At 37.1% G+C, this 22546-nt stretch overlaps 1 protein-coding gene across 1 annotated transcript in view; it reads left to right on the top strand.

Annotated features, from left to right (window-relative positions):
• Positions 1 to 22546, top strand: part of HELZ (helicase with zinc finger) — a 149966-nt gene that overhangs the window by 48731 nt on the left and 78689 nt on the right. Inside the window, exons 11-15 of the mRNA XM_007455280.1 lie at positions 130 to 427; positions 7642 to 7909; positions 15414 to 15747; positions 16792 to 16922; positions 21863 to 22042. Of these exons, the coding sequence (XP_007455342.1) occupies positions 130 to 427; positions 7642 to 7909; positions 15414 to 15747; positions 16792 to 16922; positions 21863 to 22042 (1211 nt within the window). The remainder of the gene's footprint in view (positions 1 to 129; positions 428 to 7641; positions 7910 to 15413; positions 15748 to 16791; positions 16923 to 21862; positions 22043 to 22546) is intronic.

Below are 22546 nucleotides of genomic sequence, written 5' to 3'. Positions count from 1 at the left end.
TTTTAGCATAGTATCTTAGAAGCATGGGAAAGTAAAAGTCCCTTATGGCAATATTTTCATTGAAGAGCCCAATTACAACTGGATTTTTCACCCCCTTGTACTCAACAAATTATTCTAACTTCCTTGTAGCCTGCAAGAATGCTGTACCGTGTAGCATTGCTTTACGATGCTCATCGCCCTCATTTTAGTATCGTTGCAATATCTGCCGGAGATAGTGCTACCCAGGTGTCACAAGAAGTCCCAGAAAACTGTCAAGAATGGATAGGAGGAAAGATGGCCCAGAATGGATTAGATCATTACGTGTATAAAGTCGGGATAGCATTTAACACAGAAATATTTGGAACTTTTCGCCAAACCATAGTTTTCGACTTTGGATTGGAACCAGTACTCATGCAAAGAGTAATGATTGATGCAGCTTCTACAGAAGGTAAAATTTAGACTTTTTTCCCCTGATAACGATGTATTAAAAGGCACTATAACAGCAACATTAATAAAAGATACGTATTGGCCCCTAAATATACCATGGACAGGGAGGGAATAGTAAAGAAAAAGATCCCAAGTTTATTGACTCCTTTACTGTGTAATGGGAGTAGAATGGTTTGCATTATGCCCTGGTCACTTCATACAGTCATCAGGCAAAGCTTGCTTTGAGGTTCCCCAGACTTGTATAAGTAGATGATCAGGTCTCTTTTGGTCTACCGACTTCATTTGATGATTTTAGCACAGTAAAACCTTTCAGTATTAGTTTGGGTAGAATATAATTTCAGTGGTAATTGTGAATACACCTACAGTGTCTATTTCCATGTTCAACTGATGGTCCAGTTAACTTTGCTGATATTAGTACGTTATCTCGGAATGGAAAGTCCTAAAAATAAGCTTCCATAACTTGATTTTACTAGTATAAAGGAGACCAAAGTGCCTTTAATAGGATCTGCTTTCATGTTCTTGGGAAGAGGTACCTGGTTTTAACATGCAGGCACCTGCAGAAGATGGTGAAATTACTCTGTAAATTGTCATGTTACTGCCTAAACCTAAATTTTATGCCAAGATCCAACTGGATAAGGGAAGGGCATGTTAGCCTACATTTCTTTGGCTCTTGGTTGGATTTATAGGTGCTTTATTTTATTTCATGAGCACTAAATATTTATTTAACAAACACTTCATATAGCAGAGCTGTATGAAACTTGCTATTATATTGGCTATAACTAAGCATATTGTGGAGGATGTTTTTCATGATGTCCACAGTGTCCCATTTATGAGAACCTAGAAGTTTTTTTCATGAGTAAATGCTAGGACTTTATTTTTTGGACATGACGAACAGGTGGAACTGGTTCTGTCCCCTTACCTTTAGCTGTGAGTAGGGTTGAAGCAACATTTGTGCCAAAATTGAACAGGTAGGTGTTACCTTCTTGTATATGTGCTCATATTATTACCCATACTTCATTTTACCCTATTTCTCATTTACTTTGATCCCTTTTACCTGTTTTTATTCTGTTGTGTTCTGCTTTTGTCATCTTTTCACTACTCTTTGGAATAAAAATATGTTAATTCCCATAGCCAAACAGATACAGTAGTTGATGAAATAAAAATACTTGATTTATATTTACTAATAGAGCAGTTAGTTGACAGATTTTTTTCTGTAAAGGGCCAGATAGTAAATATTTTAGGTGTTACAGGGCAGATGATCTCTATTCCAATTACTCAGCTCTGCATTACAGTGAGAAGGCTGCCATAGACAGTATGTAAATGGATGGGTGTGACTGTGTTCCAATAAAACTTTATTTTCAAAAACAACGCAGGCTGGATTTCTCTTGAATGCAGTGGTTTGTTTACTGTTACGCCATTACGTTGCTTTTAGAGACTAGAACTTGAGAACTACTAGATTGCACCCTTTTTAAATCATAAGGAGATTTAAAATCATAGAGGTACTGACATGCATCTCCTACTCTCAAATATAATTCTAAAAGGATGTTCTTGGCTTACACGTGGGTTGTATTTTAAAAGTTTGCTTTTAGATTGTGGCTTTTAACTCATGACTCATTTCACATAAAAATAAGTTTGTAAGTGTTGTCAAAAATCTGTACTAGTTAATAAAAGCCTATTTAATTAATAATATAAAATGTTAAATATATGCAATAAAAAGAGAAAACGAGGAGGATTTCAGGGCACCCTCGTGGGCTTGAGAGATTGAGGGTGCTTTGGCTACTTTTGCCCCAGCTATGTGCTACTTTTCTAGTTGGAGAAACAGAGCAGTGGATAGACTTCAGAGTTAAATAGAATTGGATTCAAATCCTGATTTTCTACTTAATTCCTGTATGACCCTGGGCAGAGAACTTAACATCGCTGAGCTTCATGTGGAAACTTGTGGTAAATGGGGCTGGTAATACCTGTCATAGAGGATTATCGTGAGAACTGGAGCTAAACTTGCACAGCAAGTTTATGGGGCACATAGCAGGCATTCAGTAGGTAGTAGCTGCTGCTGTTATCATTAGCCATCATTAGGATGATTTCCGGTTTGCAAACAGAAAGAAAAAAGGAAGAGAGAAGGGTGTTTTGTTTTGTTTTGTTTTGTTTTTGTTTTTTTAGTGAGGACCAAGACTAGGGTGCAGCCAAGGGACTGAAAAGCAGAGATGAAGACCCAAGTTATTGAGGCAACAGCACTTAGAGATCTTGGCAAGAGAAGTTGTCCCAAGATGAATGATGTTTTGAGACTGGTAACTGGAAGAAATAAAGAGTCTCATTTCTGATGTTTCTGATATATCAGTTTGAAAATATAGTAAAATTTATATTTGATTCAGATATGGTAGTGGGAATTAATACAGACAGGGATGTTCTCCCATTTGGGACCAATACTGTATACCCTCCCCCCTTTCTATAATACTATATCCTTTTTCTTAGTGACCTTTTTGCAGTTCGATATCTTTGCCTATTTTCCTTTAAACAAGGTCTTCTAATTATGTTATGGAAAATAATTGAATAAAATCAAGCATTTTCTTGAACTAATTTGGAAACGTTAAAACAATTTCACATAGTGAAATTTGTTTTTCAAGGACATAGGAAAAACAAATATTACAAGAGAACAATATAAAACCTACAAAATGGGCTTCCCTGGTGGCGCAGTGCTTGAGAGTCCGCCTGCCGATGCAGGAGACGCGGGTTCGTGCCCCGTTTCGGGAAGATCCCACATGCCGCGGAGCGGCTGGGCCCGTGAGCCATGGCCGCTGAGCCTGCGCGTCCGGAGCCTGTGCTCCGCAAATGGGAGAGGCCACAACAGTGAGAGGCCCGCATAACGCAAGGGAAAAAAAAAAAAAAAAAAAAAAACCCTACAAAATGTATTTTCTGATAAGATATTTTGAGCATTATAAAGAGAAAAACTTAAATCTAGGTTTAGGCAAGCTAGCTGACATTTGATTGGCTTTTTTTTGTCATTACTTAAATTAGCTGACCTGTTGTGCTCATTTTTAGTTCTGTCTTTGATGTTTTTACTACTCTTACAATTGATGTAGTTTTTTTCATTGTTTTTTCCTTGTTGGTGAGGTTCAGGTACAGAAAAAGGCACTATATGAACTAAAAAAATTTTTTTTTGGATTAAAGATGTGCTTCTCACAAATGTGTGGCAAAGGACATTTACAAAAGAAGGAAGTTAGTGAGTTTTCCCCTTGCTTAGAACACAAACTGCATTTTACACTTTATACCTCAATTTGAGTAATCGAAAATTTTTGCTTGACAAAACTGATCTGGAATTCTGCTTTGAATATCTGGAAGCTACATGTTGGAAGTTAGTTCTTATATTTAAATTTGAAAACGGTATTTATTACACATTACTTTTAGTCTAGCAATGTATGTTAAAATTAACATTAAAAGCACGTCTTAAAAATTATCTCTGGCTGTCAAAGTTGTTGGTAAATTAAGGACATGTTTATATATATAAATATATAATGTTTACTATTACGGGGGTCAGAAAATTAATAGAAAAATTGATTTAAAAAATAGGGGCTTCCCTGGCAGTCCAGTGGTTAAGACTCCACGCTTCCAATGCAGGGGGCACGGGTTCAATCCCTGGTCGGGGGAACTAAGATCCCATATGCTGCGTGGCATGGCCAAAAAGGAAAAAAAACAGAAACAAACAAACAAACAAAAAATAGTATATTTGTCAATACAAGATAAATGCAACTGAGTAGAAGCATGTAAAAAGTGTGAGGTACTCCTGTGTTGTTACTCTGCTGTTTTAACTTTTTATTAGCCTCATTAAGAGAACAGACAACATGGATAAGCTAAGAGATGTTCATCTTACGTCTGAGTAGCTCTTTTAGTGAAAGGAACAATGTTGAAATGGATAGCTGAAGTCGTAGTTTGGGTTTCCTTTGGGATTTTGTTTTACTGTTGATTTGGGCTGTCAAGATTTGTAAAGCCACAGACCAAAATGTTTCCTAAGGAAGAGTGTTGTATCCAATTTTGGAATTAAGGATCATTTCATCTCATTCTCTTTAAGTCCTAGATAAATATACCTGTTTTTAATAAATCCCACATTTGACATGCATTTACTGCATGCTTCTTGTGTGTCAGCCTTTGTGCTGGGTATGTAGGACACTGCATGTTTTTCTCCTAACTTCTTATCCATGGTCCAGGGTTTGTTAAGGATAATTTTCAAGTCTGCTGTACTACATACTTCAAGATAAAACAAACCAACCCTTTGGATGCTTTATTAGAATAGTAACTATGTGGCTGAAATGAGAGCATTTACTATTCACAGTAATCAGAAGGGTGAGGGAAGTTGGGAAGCGAATCTTGTGTCAGACTAGTGACTCCAACCTTGGATTCTATTTTTGATAGTAACAGTTCTTCCCGTATGTTATCTTCAGGAAATTATGTGCTAATTATCAGGTGTGTTCTAATTATCTTTAACTTTTTCTTATGAATTTCTCTTAAAATACACGTGTAGCTTCTGCCTATCATATCTCAGGGTAACACATTCCGTAGGTTTATAATTTGTCAGGGTTTCAGATTTATTATTATAGGAGTTGGTTAATAAGTCAGTGTTAAACTCTCCCTAAGTGATTTTATGCATATTGATTCTAACCTGTTCACTTTTCATCTTTCCAGAATATTTTTTTTTTTTTTTTTTTTTTTTTTTTTTTTTTTAATTTTAGCCTAGTTTAGACTGAGGAAGAGCGCTTTCTTACCATGGATGGACTGGCTCAGGCTGCCCTGAGCAGTGTTCACGTCTGGGTTGCATGTTAGCTGGTGCATGTGCTGCATGGGGGGTGAGATGAGCCCCAGGACTAGGGTGTCCAGTGTCCCCCTGGGGGAGCCCCAGCTTCCTCCTTTGTTTAAAGAGGAGCTCTTAAGACCTAATGACCTTTAAGCACTGTAAGTAGGTGGGTAACTAAACAGGTTTAATAAGAAGCTTTTTACAACTGAGAGGATTGGAGGCAGAAGTTTGTTTCAAGTTGAACATGAGCAGGGGAAGAGAAGTGGTTTTTGCAGAAGATACCCTCAGTAATCACTGGCCCCAGTCCATCTTGGACGCCTGAGTTAATGGTAATGGCCAAAGTCAGTGGTTTGTAGACTTTTTGATGCCGGCACACATGGATTTTCCCAAGATTCTTCTCTCTGCTCCCCTAGCTCTCCCCTCTCCTGTATTGTATTTATAGTTATTAAAAAGATGGAATAAAATTTAACATTGTTTCGGAATTGTTTTGAAATTGTTGTGCTACCTGCTAAAGACATTCATTTTAAGAACTTCATAAAATCAGGGTGGGAATCATGGTAGTAAATAGGTAAAATGAGAAAAACAAATACTATTTCTCATGCCACTTTTCCCAAAAAGCCTGAATACTTTTAGCCCAGAGTAGAATGATTTTCTGCAAAATTTGCTTTGTATATTAAATAGGTGATACAAAAAGCTTTTCTAAAGGAAAGCTGTACCATTTTAAGTTTGTTATTATCCCAGTTACTTAAATGGCAGTTAGGAATAGCTAGTGACTTTTTAAAGAATGTGAATATAATATTGATGTAGGTATAGTCTGAATCAGTTTCTTATTTAAAATAAAATTATGAAATATAATTTCCCTATGCCCAAAGAATAGACATCCTTTTATTACCTATTAAATAAATTCTTCAATACTGCACAGAGTTTAGTGGGTTTTTTTTTTTGAAGAGCTGGTTAGTTGGTTTCTGTACCATTAGTGTTTCTCCTTTTGACTTTTGAATCAAGGGAAGAAAATTATGTACATCCTTGCTATTTTGTTAATAGTATCTGATCTTTAGTGATGGTATAAATCACTAAATCACTAATGTTTTAGGAATGTTGGCATTTGTATAATTTAAATATTTTTTATAGCCGTGATCTAATGAAAGGATAGGAAGGGCCCAATTTTAGAGTGATTTAGGAACAAAATGTGGTTAGTTTATGAAACTTCTCGTGAGGCTGTTGCAAAAACAGACCATCATTATCTCATCCAGAGGATTTTAAAACTGCAAAATTTTAACAAGAAGACCATCTTTATATATTGATGGTTATAGTTGTGTTTATACTGCCATTTGATGAATAATAAAACTGGCATGTAAAAATGCCTTTTCAAGGAACAAAGATTAGAAATTAGGACTTTTACATTTTGATCTTTATTATGATACTAGGATAAACTATTTTCTAATATTGAGAAATTTCTCTTGGTGGGTGACTATACTTATATGTTTATAATTTATATATAACATTTAAATATAGCAAAACCTGTCACTAAGCAAGACAAGACACTTATACAATCTGCTCTCATTTCAAAGATAGCACTGTCTTTGCGCTTTGGAGACTGATCTCTGTTTAAACTTTTTATTATTTCTTCCTAAAGTTTTAACTTGAGTTGTAAAACCATCTTTCCAATTAGGTTATATTAAAACTGGATCTTGGCCTAATGAGTTAGTTAAGCAAACTTTTTCCCCTCTTGGTCAAGTTTCATATTTATAGGTGTACGTGTGTTCCACCCAATAGAAAACTAAAATGCACTGTGGATAGAGTGAGGCTACCCAATGCTCAGGATTTATGTTACGATGTATTTCACCCGGTGCTGGTATTCTGCTGCATTTTTTCCCCCAGAGCTGTGAAAACTTGATCAGTCGTTCATTTTGACATTGTGCTCTACTTACCATGCAATTTAACTGAGGCTAAACTGGGTTTTTCTGAAATGGCATTTGAATAGTACATTTTATCACTTTTAATGTGGGGAAAAAACACGAAAGGTTTTTGTTTCTCTAGTAGGAAGAGAAAAGTGATTATCACCTGATGAGATTTTGTCTTATGAGAAATTTACCATACTTTCTTCCTGCAGATCAGATTTCTCTTGACTAAAGGGTTAAGTTCTAAATGTTAATCTGTATTTTTAAAATGTGAATAACTATTTCTGGTATGTTCTAGCCTGAGGTACAAAAAAATATTTTTTACATGAATTCCTATTTATGTTATTTTGTTAACCTGGACAAAAACATATTTCTCACATGGGGAAAACACTCTGTCCACTGGGGTTTTATATTGTTTCATTTTTAAGAACTTCAGCATACAAAATTCTCTTACCAGAGTGCACAGTGTATTACTTGAGAATTTTAATGTTGTGTTCCTTTATAAATGTGTTTTTTGTTTCCATTTAGATCTTGAGTACCTGATGCATGCAAAACAACAGCTAGTAACCACGGCTAAGCGTTGGGATTCTTCTTCTAAGACTATTATAGATTTTGAACCTAATGAAACTACTGATTTGGAGAAGAGCCTTCTTATCAGATACCAAATTCCTCTCTCTGCTGACCAGCTATTTACCCAGTCCGTTTTAGACAAATCATTGACCAAGACCAACTATCAGTCACGGTTGCATGACCTCCTTTATATTGAGGAGATAGCCCAGTATAAGGAAGTCAGCAAGTAAGTTACTTTAGAAACACTTTTCTTTTCTTTCTTCCTTTTTTAAAATCTCCCCTTTGGATAGTATTTTTCATGTTTAAAATACGGAGCGGTGCCTAAGCGCAGCCAGGTAGTGAAACAGTTGTTATTCAGTAGCTGTTATCCAGGATTGGTATATGAGCTTAAGGGAAGAGCTGTGCTCATCTTGGCATCCCTAGTGTACAGTGCCTTGCTGCCACGCGCTGGGAGTATAAACGCATGGTCCCTGCTCTTCAGGAGGTCTCTGTCAGTGGGAGGGCAAACACTCAATGATTATTTGTCGAATAAATGTCCAAAAACTGAAGGAGACCACACATTTTGAAAAATAATCATGAAAGTAGTATTGAGGGAATTCATACTGGTTTCTTACATTTTAATTACAAGGATTGGACTACGCAGGAACACCTCAGAGGTAGTGTGGGTTCGGTTCCAGACCACCACGATAAAGCAAATATTGCAGTAAAGCAAGTCACATGGATTTGTTGATTTCCCAGTACATATAAGAGTTAGGTTTACACTATTCTGTAGGCTATTAAGTGAAATATCAGGATGTCTAAGAAAAAAAAGGTACATACCTTAATTAAAAAATACTTTATTGCTAAAAAATGCCAACCGTCGTCTGGCCTTCAGCAAGTCATAATCTTTTTGTCGGTGGAGGGTCTTGCCTCAGTGTTGCTGGCTGCTGACTGATCAGGGTGGTTCGTGGTTGCTGAAGGTTGGGGTGGCTGTCTTATTTTAATTTCTTAAAATTGCTGCATCGATTGACTCTTCATGAACAGTTTCTCTGTAGCAGCAACACTGTTTGATGGCATTTTATCCACAGTTAGGACTTCTTCCAAATTGGAGTCAGTCCTCTCAGGCCCTGCCACTGCTGTTTCAACTAAGTTTATGTCATATTCTAAATCTTTTGTTGTCATTTCAACAGTCTTCACAGCCTCTGCACCAGGAGTAGATTCCACCTCAAGAAACCACTCTCTTTGCTCATCCATAAGAAGGAACTCCTCATCTGTTAACTTTTTATCATGAGATTGCAGTAATTCTGTCCCATCTTCAGGCTCCGCTTCTAATTCTAGTTCTCTTGCTGTTTCCACCACATCTGCAGTTTCTTCCTCCACTGAAGTCTTGAACCCCTCAAAGTCATCCATGAGGGTTGGAATCAGCTTCTTTTATTAAACTATGGTTAATGTTGATATTCTGACCTCTTCCCATGAATTACAAATGTTTCTAATGGCGTCTAGAATGGCAGATCCTTTCTAGAAGGTGTTCAATTGACTTTGCCCAGATCCATCAGAGGAATCACTGTCTATAGCAGCCATAGCCTTATGAAATATATTTCTTAAATAATAAGACTTGTTAGTCGAAATTACTCCTTGATCCATGGGCTTTAGAATGGATGTTGTGTTATCAGGCATGAGAACAACATTAATCTTGTTGTCCTCTCCATCAGAGCTCTTGGGTAACCAGGTGCATTGACAGGAGTAGTATTTTGAAAGGAATCTTTTTCCTGAGCAGTAGGTCTCAACAGGGGACTTCAGATATTCAGTTAACCATGTTGTAAACAGATGTGCTGTCATCCAGGCTTTGTTGTTCCATTTATAGGGCACAGGCGGAGTAGATTTAACATATTTCTTAAGGGCCCTAGGATTTTTGGAATCTTAAGTGAACATTGGCTTCAACTTAAAGTCACCAGCTGCATTAGCCCGTAATGAGAGTCAGCCTGCCCTTTGAAGCTCTGAAGCCAGGCAGTGACTTGCCCTCTCTAAAGTCCTAGGTAGAGTCTTCTTCCAACAGAAGGCTGTTTCATCTGTACTGAGAATCTGCTGTTTAGTGTAGCCACCTTCATTAAGTATCTTAGCTGGATCTTCTGGATAACTTGTTAAAGCTTTTTGCATCAGCATTTGCCGCTTCACCTTGCACTTCGACTTACATTATGCAGATGTGGCTTCTTTTTTAAACCTCATGAACCAGCCTCTGCTGGCTTCAGGCTTTTCTTCTGCAGCTTCGTCACCTCTCTCAACCTTCATAGAATTAAAGAGAGTTGGGGCTTGTTCTGGATTAGGTTTTGGTTTAAGGGAATGTTGTGGCTGGTTTGATCTGTCCAAACCACTAAAACTTTCTCCGTATCAGTAGTAAAGCTGTTTTTCTTTCTTACTATTTGTGTGTTCATTGAAGTACAACTTTTAATGTCCTTCAAGAACTTTTCCTTCACATTCACAACTTGGCTATAACTGGTGCACGAGGCCTAGCTCTTGGCCTGCCTTCCTCACTAAGCTTGATCATTTCTGGCTTTTGATTTAAAGTGAGAGACATGTGACTCTTTCTTTCACTTGAACACTTAGAGGTCATTATAGGGTTATTAATTGGCCTAATTTCATTATTCTTGTGTCTCAGGGAATAGGGGGCCTGAGGAGAGGGAGAGAGATGGGGGAACGGCCAGTTGGTGGAGCAATCAGAACACACACAGTTGTTTGCTGTCTTGCACGGTTGCCTTTTGTGGCATTGCAAAACAGTTAAAATGGTAACATAAAAGATCACCATAACACATATAATAATAATGGAAAAGTTTGAAATATTGTGAGAACTACCAGGCTGTGACACAGAGACATGAAGTGAACAAATGTTGTTGGAAAAATGGCACCTGTAGCCTTGCTTGACTTAGGGTTGCCATAAACCTTCAATTCGTAAAAAACGCAGTATCTGCAAAGGACAATGAAGTGCAGTAAAACAAGGTAGACCTGTACTTTTCCATGGTCACCTTAGAATTTCTCTTTTTGAAAATGGATTGAATGAAACCTCTCAAGATTAGAAAAAATGTATTTTGCCTTGAGGCTGAATTTGATAATCAGGTTTATCTCTTTATTTTTTAAAGAAAGGTGATTTTTTTTTCAAAGCAGTCCAGATATTAAGAGTTCTTTTTATGTTAAGTTTTAGTATGAGATGTGTGGAGATGGTAAGAATAATACTGCATTTCATTTAAGTTTTAGAATATGCTTCTGAGTTCTTTCAAGATTTATTTTCAACTTCTCTTGTCCTCGGCTACATGTTGCTGTGCATTCAATAATGATTTCACCTTGAAGTGAAATCGGTTTCATTCTGAGATACACATTTTCAAAAGAAATTGGCTCTAGCTGAAGCTCTCTTGTGTATGTGCATCAGAGTGTGTTGTGGCCTGCAGGATTGGGGCATTGTGGCTGCCCAGCACTAAAGCTGGCAGGACAAGCCCGATATGCGGATGCTCATTTCATCATTGCAGTGGCTGAGGCCTCTGTTGATTCAACCTTGGTTCTGTGGCTCTGCCTCAATAGACCCAGCTGTTTTTTGGCTTATTACCTTGGTTGACTTTTGTTGTCAGAAATTGCATGAAGGGAAACTCACTATATATAGCTTTGAAGTGTTTTTAAAGTTACACTCAAGAGGTATAACTGTTTCTAACATAGGTGGAGCCATATTTCTTTTAGCTAGAAGTATGGTTTTAAATCGGCTGAAAACTTTCATGGGCTACTATTCTGCCATTTCCAAAAATGTTAGGAATCCTGTAAGCTTTCAAGTTGATTTTAAAATGTGGCATGGAACCATGGAAAGATGGTTTTTCTTCTTTTTAAGACATATCTTTGTTAATTATAGGATATATTTTGTATTTTAGGTATTTCTGAGTTACTAAATCTCAAAAATGCATATTATTTTAATACTTAAGAACGCTTACTAATGTCTTTTTAGTTTCAGCCTGTTAATCTTTTAGAAAAATTAAATATTAGTAGCTGTAACTTTGAGAAGGTCTCTAATGTCTGCATCTTGAATATATGGTGACTCTTCTGTGGGAAAAGCTGTATTTCTTAGTTCTAGTGTCTCTGCCGCAAGAGTTTTGTTGCAAGGCACAACTCAATGTCATAAAAGAATTCCCTTATGGCTTTAAAACTGTGAGATTAATTTTTCATGCCTGCTAAATTGTGATCAAGTGTTTTGGGATGGTAGATTCTAAAATAGATGTAACAGTAAAACTTTAATCTGTTACCCAAGTTAGTTGAGAAAACATTATAGGATTTTACAAGAATTTGTTAGGGAATAATGTGAAGTAGGTGAAATGGGAATATGGTGCTTGGGGAAAAAATCAGATTATTACAAGCATGTAAAATGAATTCAATGAACAGAATTTATTGAGTATTCAAAGTGTCAGGTTCTAGGCTGGTCATTGCTGATTCTGAGGTAAACAAGTTACGTTTGGTTTCTCCAGAGCTTGAATGACATATCAAAGTCAGCTTTCTGGACCAGGTGGCATTTAAGCTGAATTTTGAAAAACAGGTAGAATTGTCAGGTGAAGAAATAGGACAAAGGTATTTAGTTTGAAGAAACAGGATAGGAGAATGAGAGCATAGAGTTGTGGGGGAAGCTGCAAGTTGGTCATCGTAATTTTAATGGAAGGGACGTGTGTGGTGGGGTGGTGAGATAGAAAGCTGTTTACACTTTACCCTCGGAGCCGCCTATCATCAGACTCGTATTTTACAGAGAGACCCTCTAGTGGTGGCTTGGAGAATAGATCTGAAGCAAGACATCGTGGTAGGAGTTTGTTACAGTAAAATTCAAGTTAGAAATGTTGAGATGCAGATAATTTAGGAAGAAGAGGAACTAACAGGGCTTTGGTGATTGTATGATGGGGAACGAAGGTTGGTGAGAGAGACAAGGTCAAGGATAACTTGGTTTCTGGCTGGGACAACTAGGTGGATAGTGCCATTACCTAAGCTGTCTAGTACACGGGAGGATTGGTTTGGGGTAGTACGGGGGGAAGTCAGATGGTGATTCTCTTTTGCTTTTACTGAATTTGCAGAGCATGTAATCCAATGTGCGTATTTGGCAGTTAGGTTTACAGCCCAGAGCTGAGAGATCTAGCAGAGGGCGTCCTCGTCTTGTGAGAGCAGGCAGGGTAAGGAGAGAGCAGGGTGGATGCTTAGAAGGGGGGTGGTGCTTGGATGGAAGACGGAGGAACAGCCAGAAAAGTAAGAGGAGAACTAGGAGAGGGCGACTGTACAGAAGCCAGTGGAAGAGGGAGTTTAAAGGGAACGGAAAGTGGTCACAAAGTAATAATAATTTTACAGAAGATCAGAAAGCTGGACATCAGCTCTAGCAACAGAGAGGTCCTTTGTGAATTGAGAATGGACTGTAAGGAATCTTTTTTCTCTGAGAAAGTTTTTAATGATCGCACATCTCAGTTATATGGATGATAAAAGCAAAGTAGAAATTTAACTTCATTTGAAAAAACATGAAAAACCTAAGGGTTCCTGTTCTTCTGTAAAGCATGTATTTTATTTTATTTTTAAAAGGAAGGTGAACATAGACTATATGTAAACTGGGGAGGGTGGTATACTTTTGTTTCATTTTATGACTTATTTTTATATGAATCCTTAGTGCACATTCCAGTCTTGAAAGAATCAAACATAAGTAGATAACATACAATCTGTGTTTCTTTAAATTATATTGTACTTTTCTAGTTTGGATCTAGTGAAATATGGATAGAGAATGAGAGAAATGTAACATGATTTTTTAAAATTCCATATATATATATATATATATATATATATATATATGATACACAGAGCAAGTACTGCTGGAATTCATTTGATCCTCATAGAAAGCCACATTATTAGATATTAAATTTATGTTTATAATAAAGTATATTTTTACGTATCTTTTTGGAGCCTTAAGTATTCTAAGTGTTTTTTAAATATTTATTTATTTATTTATTGAGGGCTGCGTTGGGTCTTTGTTGCTGTGCATGGGCTTTCTCTAGTTGCGGTGAGCAGGGGCCACTCCTCGTTGCGGTGCGTGGGCTTCTCACTGCAGTGGCTTCTCTTGTTGTGGAGCACGGGCTCTAGGCGCACGGGCTTCAGTAGTTGTGGCGCACGGGCTTAGTTGCTCCATGGCATGTGGGATCTTCCCGGACTAGGGCTGGAACCCATGTCCCCTGCATTGGCAGGCGGATTCTTAACCACTGCGCCACCAGGGGAGCCCTTAAGTGTACTTTAAAATAACTAATGGAGCTTATAAACGCTGTGACTTGTTACGTGCATAAATAGCTGTTCAGATGTATTATTTTCCTTAAGTGTTTTCTTATTTCTGTTAAAATATTTCTCTAGTTTTACAGTTTTCTAACTTTAAAGTATATAAATGGAAACTCAAAATTTGAATATAATGTTTTAATTAGAATTGGTTTCCTAATATTGTAAGCAGTACAAATGTTTGTGTTACAGAAGTGTATAATGTTTTAGAAGAGGTTTTTTTTTCTTTTTCCTTAAGAATTTATAAGACATTCTTGACATCACGTCAAGAAAATTCAGAAAATCACAAGAAAATTCAGTAGTACCATTAAAAAGTAGCCTTTTCCACAAATGGGTATATAGATTATAAAACAAGTTTTTCATTCAAATTTTTTAAACCCTTATTAAGAAAAAGGAGACAGGGCTTCCCTGGTGGCGCAGCGGTTGAGAGTCCGCCTGCCGACGCAGGGGACGCGGGTTCGTGCCCGGGTCCGGGAAGATCCCACATGCCGCGGAGCGGCTGGGCCCGTGAGCCATGGCCGCCGAGCCTGCGCGTCCGGACCCTGTGCTCCGTAACGGGAGAGGCCACAACAGTGAGAGGCCTGAGTACAGAAAAAAAAAAAAAAAAAAAAAAAAAAAAAAGGAAAAGAAAAAGGAGACAGTCTTCCCATTGTTACCACTTTGTCTTCTCTCTCACAGCACCATTTCAGAGTGGCAAAGGAGAAGAGCTATTCATTAATTTAAATCTTTCTTTCACTTCATCTTTCTTGACTGTGTGAATTAATCTTGATTCTCTGTGCTTCTTGCTCACACATGTTCTCTTTCATGCTCACGTGTGCTCATGGAAGTGGGAGTGAGTGCACCAGCCATTGTCTAATAAGATAGCCTTTAACTCTTCTTTCCATAATTTGGGCATGAGACCTGCCTTGATGTAGACATGAATAAAAATGTATTCTGGATGTTATTCGTCAGCGGTATTGGAAGAGAAATTTTATGATTAGAATCTTGGTAAGATCTACTTGGAAAGCAGCAGTTTAATAAAAGTCTATTGTAGTTTCAGTACAGTACACTTCCTTCTGGCTTTAGGTGATTTTAAAGTCTTGATCGTCCTAATGGTATATTCAAACAGACTTCCATATTAACTAATAACATGATATTTTATTTTATTAAAAAATCATATTTAGTTTCATTTTAAATGCTCAAACTTAAAAATATGTGTATTCTTCAACACAACTAAGCATGCATTTTTATAAACTTGGAGAGTTTATTCACTTAAAGTTTTGTTGTTTCCAGCTTGGATTAAAGACAGTATATAATTTGTAGCTCAGTGGAGTGGAATTGATAATGAACCTTTAATTTTTCTATGTTTATATTTGATTTATTTTGTTTTACTCTCTTATTTAGTTTTAATGTTTTTGATGTAAAATATTCAAACTCATTTTCTACTTCTGACTTAGGTTCAACCTTAAAGTGCAATTGCAGATTCTAGCAAGCTTCATGCTCACTGGAGTTTCTGGAGGTGCAAAGTATGCTCAGAATGGACAACTTTTTGGCCGTTTCAAGCTTACTGAAACACTTTCTGAAGATACTTTGGCTGGACGGCTGGTGATGACCAAAGTCAATGCTGTTTATTTATTACCAGTCCCTAAAGAGAAGTTAGTACAGACCCAGGGAACCAAAGAGAAGGTTTATGAAGCTACTATTGAAGAAAAAACAAAAGAATATATATTTTTAAGGATATCCAGGGAATGCTGTGAAGAACTTAATCTTCGGCCTGATTATGACACACAGGTATGTTTTGAAGTGTGGCAGCTTCACTGTGCTTGTCGTCGTTTCCCCGTCAGCAGATCCTCTTCTTCTGGAATCTTTCCCCTCCCTCTGCCACAGCTAGAAGTGCAGTTGACGTGGAAGTATTGATTCTGGTGGGTGGAGAATTGGACCTTTGACAACTTTCAGAGAAAATCGATTCTCTTTAAGTAAAATCTAAAATGTTCCAGTTTTATACGAGGTCAAGCTTTCTGATTTCTGTTTTAAATCAGCAATGGAAGAACAGATTAAAATAAACTAAGCTAGATCCTGGGGCAGTTCTTATCTGAAGTTGTATCTGCTCCTGTTCTTTTTTTTTTTTCGTTGCGGAGCACAGGCTCCGGACGCGCAGGCTCAGCGGCCATGGCTCACGGGCCCAGTCGCTCCGCGGCATGTGGGATCTTCCCGGACCGGGGCACGAACCCGTGTCCCCTGCATCAGCAGGCGGACTCTGAGCCACTGCGCCACCAGGGAAGCCCTGCTCCTGTTCTTTTTGTCTTTATGGATTTTTAGGTGAACTGTGCTCAGTCTGCCATATTTAACTGGAAAGCTACTCTTTTTTTCTTTTTAAATATAGCATTTGGTGAATATTATCCATTCATAGTAAATCAATACAGTGTCATAGGCCTGGTTTTAACCCTTGAGAGATGATATTTCACAGATGTTCTACTAATTTTATCAAATATATTCTTCTTAGGAATGGTGGAATCAGATAATCTTTATTTAGAGATTAAGTAATTTACAAGCGCCTCAGTTTCTTTAGATGAAAAATGAGCTTAGTAATAGTATACACGTCATTGGTGCTATTAAATGGGATAATCTATGTAAAGTGCATTTACAGTGCCTGGCACTGGATAAACAAAGCAAATATTAGGCATAATAATTATTATCACACTGTGATTACACTTTAAAGGCATCTCTAAACTTGGCCCCTGTAAAAGGTATCTCCACAGAGCATTCTAGGAAGCTGAAAAGCACTGATGTTTGCTTTAATGCTTTTAAAAACTTTTTTTTAATTTTGTCTTTCAGGTTGAACTTCAGTTTCAGTTAAATCGATTACCCCTCTGTGAAATGCATTATGCGCTAGACAGGATCAAGGACAATGGGGTTTTGTTTCCAGACATCACTATGACTCCGACCATACCTTGGAGTCCCAACAGGTACAAAAAAGAGATATCTCATTCCAGAAGTTATATAAATTTTAAATTTAATATCTGTATCAAATAACTCAAATATGTTTATAAGAAAGTTTCCATATATTCTTCAAGAGAGATGTTATTAGTTGAGAAAAGAGAGTACAAGAACTCTTAGAATGAAGCATTTGAAGTTCATCATCGATTTTCTTCACTTTTCCTCAGAGTCTAAATGAGTTCTGTTGCTTTTCTCAACAGCCTTAATTTGATAGAATGCCAAGCAATTTAGGAATATTCCTGAGTAGAAGCTGAATAGGGAGACTAGGCCCTTTCTAAAGTGGTTCAAATAGTTAATTTAAAATAATTTTTGAATCGGGAAGACATTTTTGTAATTTAGGAAAATGGAGGAAGTATCAGGGAAGATGCTGTAAAGTTAAATGTTATGTAAATATGTTTCTGCTTAATTCTCTTTACACGTCTTTACATGTAGTTAAATATGATACCTCTATTTTGTTTCCAGACTAACTGTAGTGACAGCTCTATGACTGCATCTTTTTTATTCTTTTACTGGATTTTATCCTCTCGGCCCCTGCCCATGCCCAGCTCACTCCACCTTTTTTTTTTTTTTTTTTTTTAAATCTCAGTGGCTCCATAAACTAGTTTTTTTTTTAATCACTTGTGTCAATCTAGTCATGGTAGCGTGGCCCTGCTCCATCTCTGATGGAGGCTCTGGTATCTTTACTGAGTGGTTTCCAAGGTCACCCTGGGTGCTGACATGAGCTGGCAGACAGGGGAAGCAGGAGCACGGAGGGCCATGTGGGAAATTTTTATGGGCCAGGCCTAGGAGTGACTTATATCATTTCCCCTCACACTTCATTTCTTCTGGTCCTAAAAACAGAACAAAGCAAAATATGCCTTATAATACAAAATCCAAGTCATTACTCCCTTGTTTTCACTTTCCTCATTCTTGTTTTTACTGCCAAAGTTCTTGAGCAAGGGTGGCCACCCTACCTGCGGTGTATTCTCTCTCCTCGCCCTTGTGATCTGCTCTCTGCTGCTCTCACCCTCCTGAAAGTGGCGAGTGGCCCACCGATTGTAAACACCCAGTGACATCTCATAGTGTTAGCTCTTATGTGATTCAGCTTCCCTGCATCCTTCCCTTTCCATCCCTACAGCCAGTGTGTAATTGAGAGCTGGACTATTTCAGTAGCCTTCTAGTCGGTCGTCGTCAGTCCTGCCGTCTGTGTCTCTATTCTGTGGTCCAACCCACATACTTCTTCCAGAGTTAGTTTGCTAAAATAATCATTTCATTTCACTGCTTATAAACCTCTGAAGGACTTCTCCTTGATATGCAGATAAAGTCTGAACGTCCTAATACAAAACTCATATTATGTGGTCTCATTGACGATGCTTCTCAACAGTATCTTTTCAGGTTTCTTTTACTTTTTTCTTCTTACTCTCCCTTTCTTCCTCTAAATCGTCATGTTCTAGCCATATAGGATTACCTTGACATTTGTTTAATTTGCCCTGAACTTATTTGCCTCCTTATCTTTTAAAAAATTCTTTAAAATTAAAAAAAATCGTGGTAAAATCTACATAGCGTAAAATTTACCATGTTAACCATGTTTAAAGTGTGCAGTTCAAGAGTGCTAAGTGTACTCACATTGTTGTGTAGTTTATCTCCGGAACCTTTTCACGTTGCAAAACTGAAACTTTATACTCATTAAACGCTGCATTTCCCCCTCCCCCAGCCCTGTGTTCTATCTGTGGTTTTTTTCTCCCTGAAATAATCTTTGCCCAATATTGATCTATTGGAGGATCTACCTGTCCTTTAAAATTTAGTCCCGCTCAAGGGCTCTCTCCTTCTGGTAAATGAATCTGCTCTTCCATTTCATTATTTCCACAAATATTTATTGATGCCTAGTATGTGCTAGGTTCAGTCAGTTTTGTACTTTCAAGCATAATTTCTCTAGAATTGATTTTTCTCAGTTGTGTACATTTCTGCTGTTCTCATTAGACTCTGAGCTTTTTAGAAGAGACCACATCTTATTTGTCTTTGAATCTCCAACACAGCCTTGCACATTATTAATATATGACACATTTAAGTTAATAAGAATATCATGTTTAAAGAAGAAAATTAGGGTTTCAAATGTGAGGCTACACCAGTAAACTTGTAGGCATGACTTGATATGTTCACTTCTGAAAAATATATTGTATGTAGCAGTATATTCAAGTAGCACTGAGTGCAAGTGTTAACTGCAAAAGTAAGGAAATGTCAAGTAGCAGAAAACTTTCAAGCAGGAAGAGATTTCATACCACTATAATTTAAATAGTAATTAAAATGTATCTAGGTCTAGGAACGCTGAGAAGCTATTAGCCATTTAAAATCTTTTCTGGAATGAGGTGGAATATAGAAAGATAAATGAAATTGAGAAATTATTCTTGAGCATGTAGTCTATAAATTAATTAAAACAATGCGTCAGACCAGGAAAAGAAAAAGAACGTAGAATTAATTTGGTTCAGGGAATAAAATAACTCTTATTTTATTCAGAGTAAACTTGAAAAGACTTTATATTGTTTTAATTGTGAAATTCAGAGATGACTTTTACCAGCATGTTTATTGTAAATCTTCTTCCCTTTATTAAGCAGGTGGTATAATAAATAGAGGCAATTTGTTTTACTTATTGGCTTTCTGTAAATGTTCATCATTCAAGACCAGAAACTGTAGAGGTGACTCACATTGGTAAAGTTTCTGATCTACTCTGAAGCGTTTATTTGCACTGAAACAATTGACAAGTAGAATGGTCTATATAAATAAAACAAAGAGATATCGACATATTTTAGAATTATACCTGTAAATCTGTCACTCATCTCGTAGATTTATACTTATGCATATAATCTGATAGCGATCTCATTCATAAGTTCATTAAAGTCCCCGAATTTGAGAGATTAGAGGGTATTCTAAAAACATTTTTTTGATTTTCAAAAGTGTGTGCTGGTCAAGTAATATCTTATTTTTCTGAGATCCTCAGAAAATATTATAGTAATAGAAGTCAAAGTTAATTTTGCACTTATTGCTCAGTTATTTTTCTTAACAGCTTACATGCATTATCTTTTTTGATCCTTTAAAATATCCATCTGATGCAAGTATCATTATCTCCATGTACAGGTAAAGGAACCATTGGGGTCAGGTATCGTAGAATCATAGTGGTCAGGTTTAGATGCAAGCGACAGTTTGTTGGATTGACTGTGGCTTAAACAGATAGAAGTAGAGGCCCAGAGCTGGGTGGTCGAGGGCTGGTAGGGGGGCTCAGCAGTACCTTCGCAGACCTAGTCTCCCTTATCTCTCTACTTGGAGAGCATATTAGTTTTCTTCGTGATGCCTGTTGTTGCCTCATGACTATAAGATGGCTTCTGCAGTTTTATTTATCATGAGCTTTTTCCAGCAAGGTGAAGGAGGAAGGCAAAGGAGCAGGAAGGCTTTCTTCTAGAGAGGCTTTGCTTTGTTTTATTGGGTATAGAAGCCCTTCTGAGGGACTTCTTTTACGTCTCGTTGGCCAGAGTTGGGTCTCCAGCCACAGAGGCTGGAAAGGGAGTATTACAGCTGTCTGGGCTCAGTAGAAGAAGGAGGAAGAGACGGGCACCGCGGGTGGTTTGGGGGTAACCATTCCACAGTGTAGTAGCTCTGGACTTAGTACTTACCTAAAGCAGTTTCCTTATTTATAGGAGATGGAGCGTTGCTAGGTACTGGCAGAATTATGAGTAAAGAAACTGGTTAATGCTGAGGGATTCTTTGGAGTTTTCGTGAATGGCTTCCAGGAAATCTAGTGCCACTGGTCAGAGTCCTTTTGTTTTTTACTTAAAAAAAGTTAAATTTCAGAAAAGTAAATAATAACATGTTTATATGCTTAAAATTTGTTTTTAAAATTTGTTTTCTAAGGTCTTACATTAGGAGAATTTTGTTTGTTTGAAGTTATCTATCATAATATATAGCATTAGTTATAATTTTTTTAAACTGAAAGAGTTAAGAAAACTTTCCATAAATAACTAGCTTCTGTTTGAGTAGAGTGTAGCCTCACGGAGTGGGCATTTTGCTGTCTAAACTGTGTCCTCCTATTTCAGGATTATTTTGTAGGCATTTTGCAAATTTTCTAAGAGTCTCTTTACACGCCCTTCCTATTTTGGTTTACATCTCTATCATTTTTACCATAGTTGTTGCAATATTCAGTAGTATAATTGTAGTTATGAGAAAGGGTGCTGTTGATTCTCCACTTAGTTTGATCCCTTTCAGCATCTGCCGTCCATTTAAATCTTCAAAACTTAGCCAAGTCATAGAAGGGACACTAATAAGATAGATTTCACTACAACAGCCATTTGTGTTGCCATGACAGGTGTTCTCTACCCAGAAAAATAGGACATACGTATGTTATTTGTGTGTGTGAAAACAATCAGAAAACATTTCATATTGTTTGACCTTAAAAAAAAAAAACCCTGCTATTTTCTGAATTAAGAACTTTATAAAAGTTTGATATCTCTTAACCAGTGACACAGGTTTTTCTCTTTTTCTTTTGTTTTAAATTTTACTGAGAGATCTTTCAATGGATGAGAATTTGAAAATCAGTTAGTTTCCCTTTTCCATTTTATTTGCTATGCAAAGAAACTGCTGTTACATAGCAACTAGACTGGAAGTGTGTTGTGATGTCTCTTGGTTAGTTACCAGAATCTTTTTGCACTTGGAAAGGACAGGATAACTAAAGTGAATTTTGATCAGAGTAGTAAAACACCCTACACTGACTTTGTTGGGAATTTTTTAAAAAGTAGTTTTAGAATAAGCATTTGTTTTTATAGATGCTATGTTATTTCAGTATTTTTAATGGTTCAATGAAATTCAAGATACTTGTGTGCCATGTTCTGCTTATGAATAAGATGCATGTGTTTAAAATAACTTACATATTAATTTTCTTTAGACAATGGGATGAGCAGTTGGATCCTCGGCTAAACGCAAAACAGAAAGAGGCTGTTCTGGCCGTTACGACCCCACTTTCAATACAGCTGCCTCCTGTTCTCATCATCGGCCCCTATGGCACCGGCAAAACATTCACCCTAGCTCAGGCCGTCAAGCACATTCTCCAGCAGCAGGAGACCAGGTGAGATGGCGTTGTGTGTGCCCTGGTCTCATCAGCAGGGCACAGTTTCTGTCCTTGTTGTGAAGACAAAGCAAGGGCTTAGAGAGACAATTTTCATCTTGCTTGTAAAAATTTTTTAAAAAATACAAATAAAGAAAAAGAGCCACACTCAAACCCCAAAGCACTAAAATTTGAATTCTCTGAAAACGTACTGTTTTTACAAATTGGCAACATAGAGAATGGTAGCTTTTAAACAGTCCTCAAAACGCCAAGTCTGCTAAGAGATTGTGATAAATGTTAGTGCCAAAAGGGTTGGGTTTTTAAAAAATAATTTTATATGATAGATTTAAAAATAATTTGGGGGAACTTATCTCCTTTACAGCTTAAAGAGTAATTAAGCTTTAGTAATAATTTCCTAAAAGCATAACTGAATAATATGTTAGAGGTTACTGAGTAGGTTGAGGGAAATGTATTATATTAAAATGGCCACTGCTTTTTTTTGGTATTATACTGCTTGAATGGTTT

This window comes from Lipotes vexillifer, unplaced genomic scaffold (genome assembly GCF_000442215.2).
Source record: "Lipotes vexillifer unplaced genomic scaffold, Lipotes_vexillifer_v1.1 scaffold664, whole genome shotgun sequence".
NCBI classification, from domain to species: Eukaryota; Metazoa; Chordata; class Mammalia; order Artiodactyla; family Lipotidae; genus Lipotes; species Lipotes vexillifer.
Note: the sequence above shows the minus strand (reverse complement) of the source record. Positions and strands in the feature narration are given on the sequence as shown.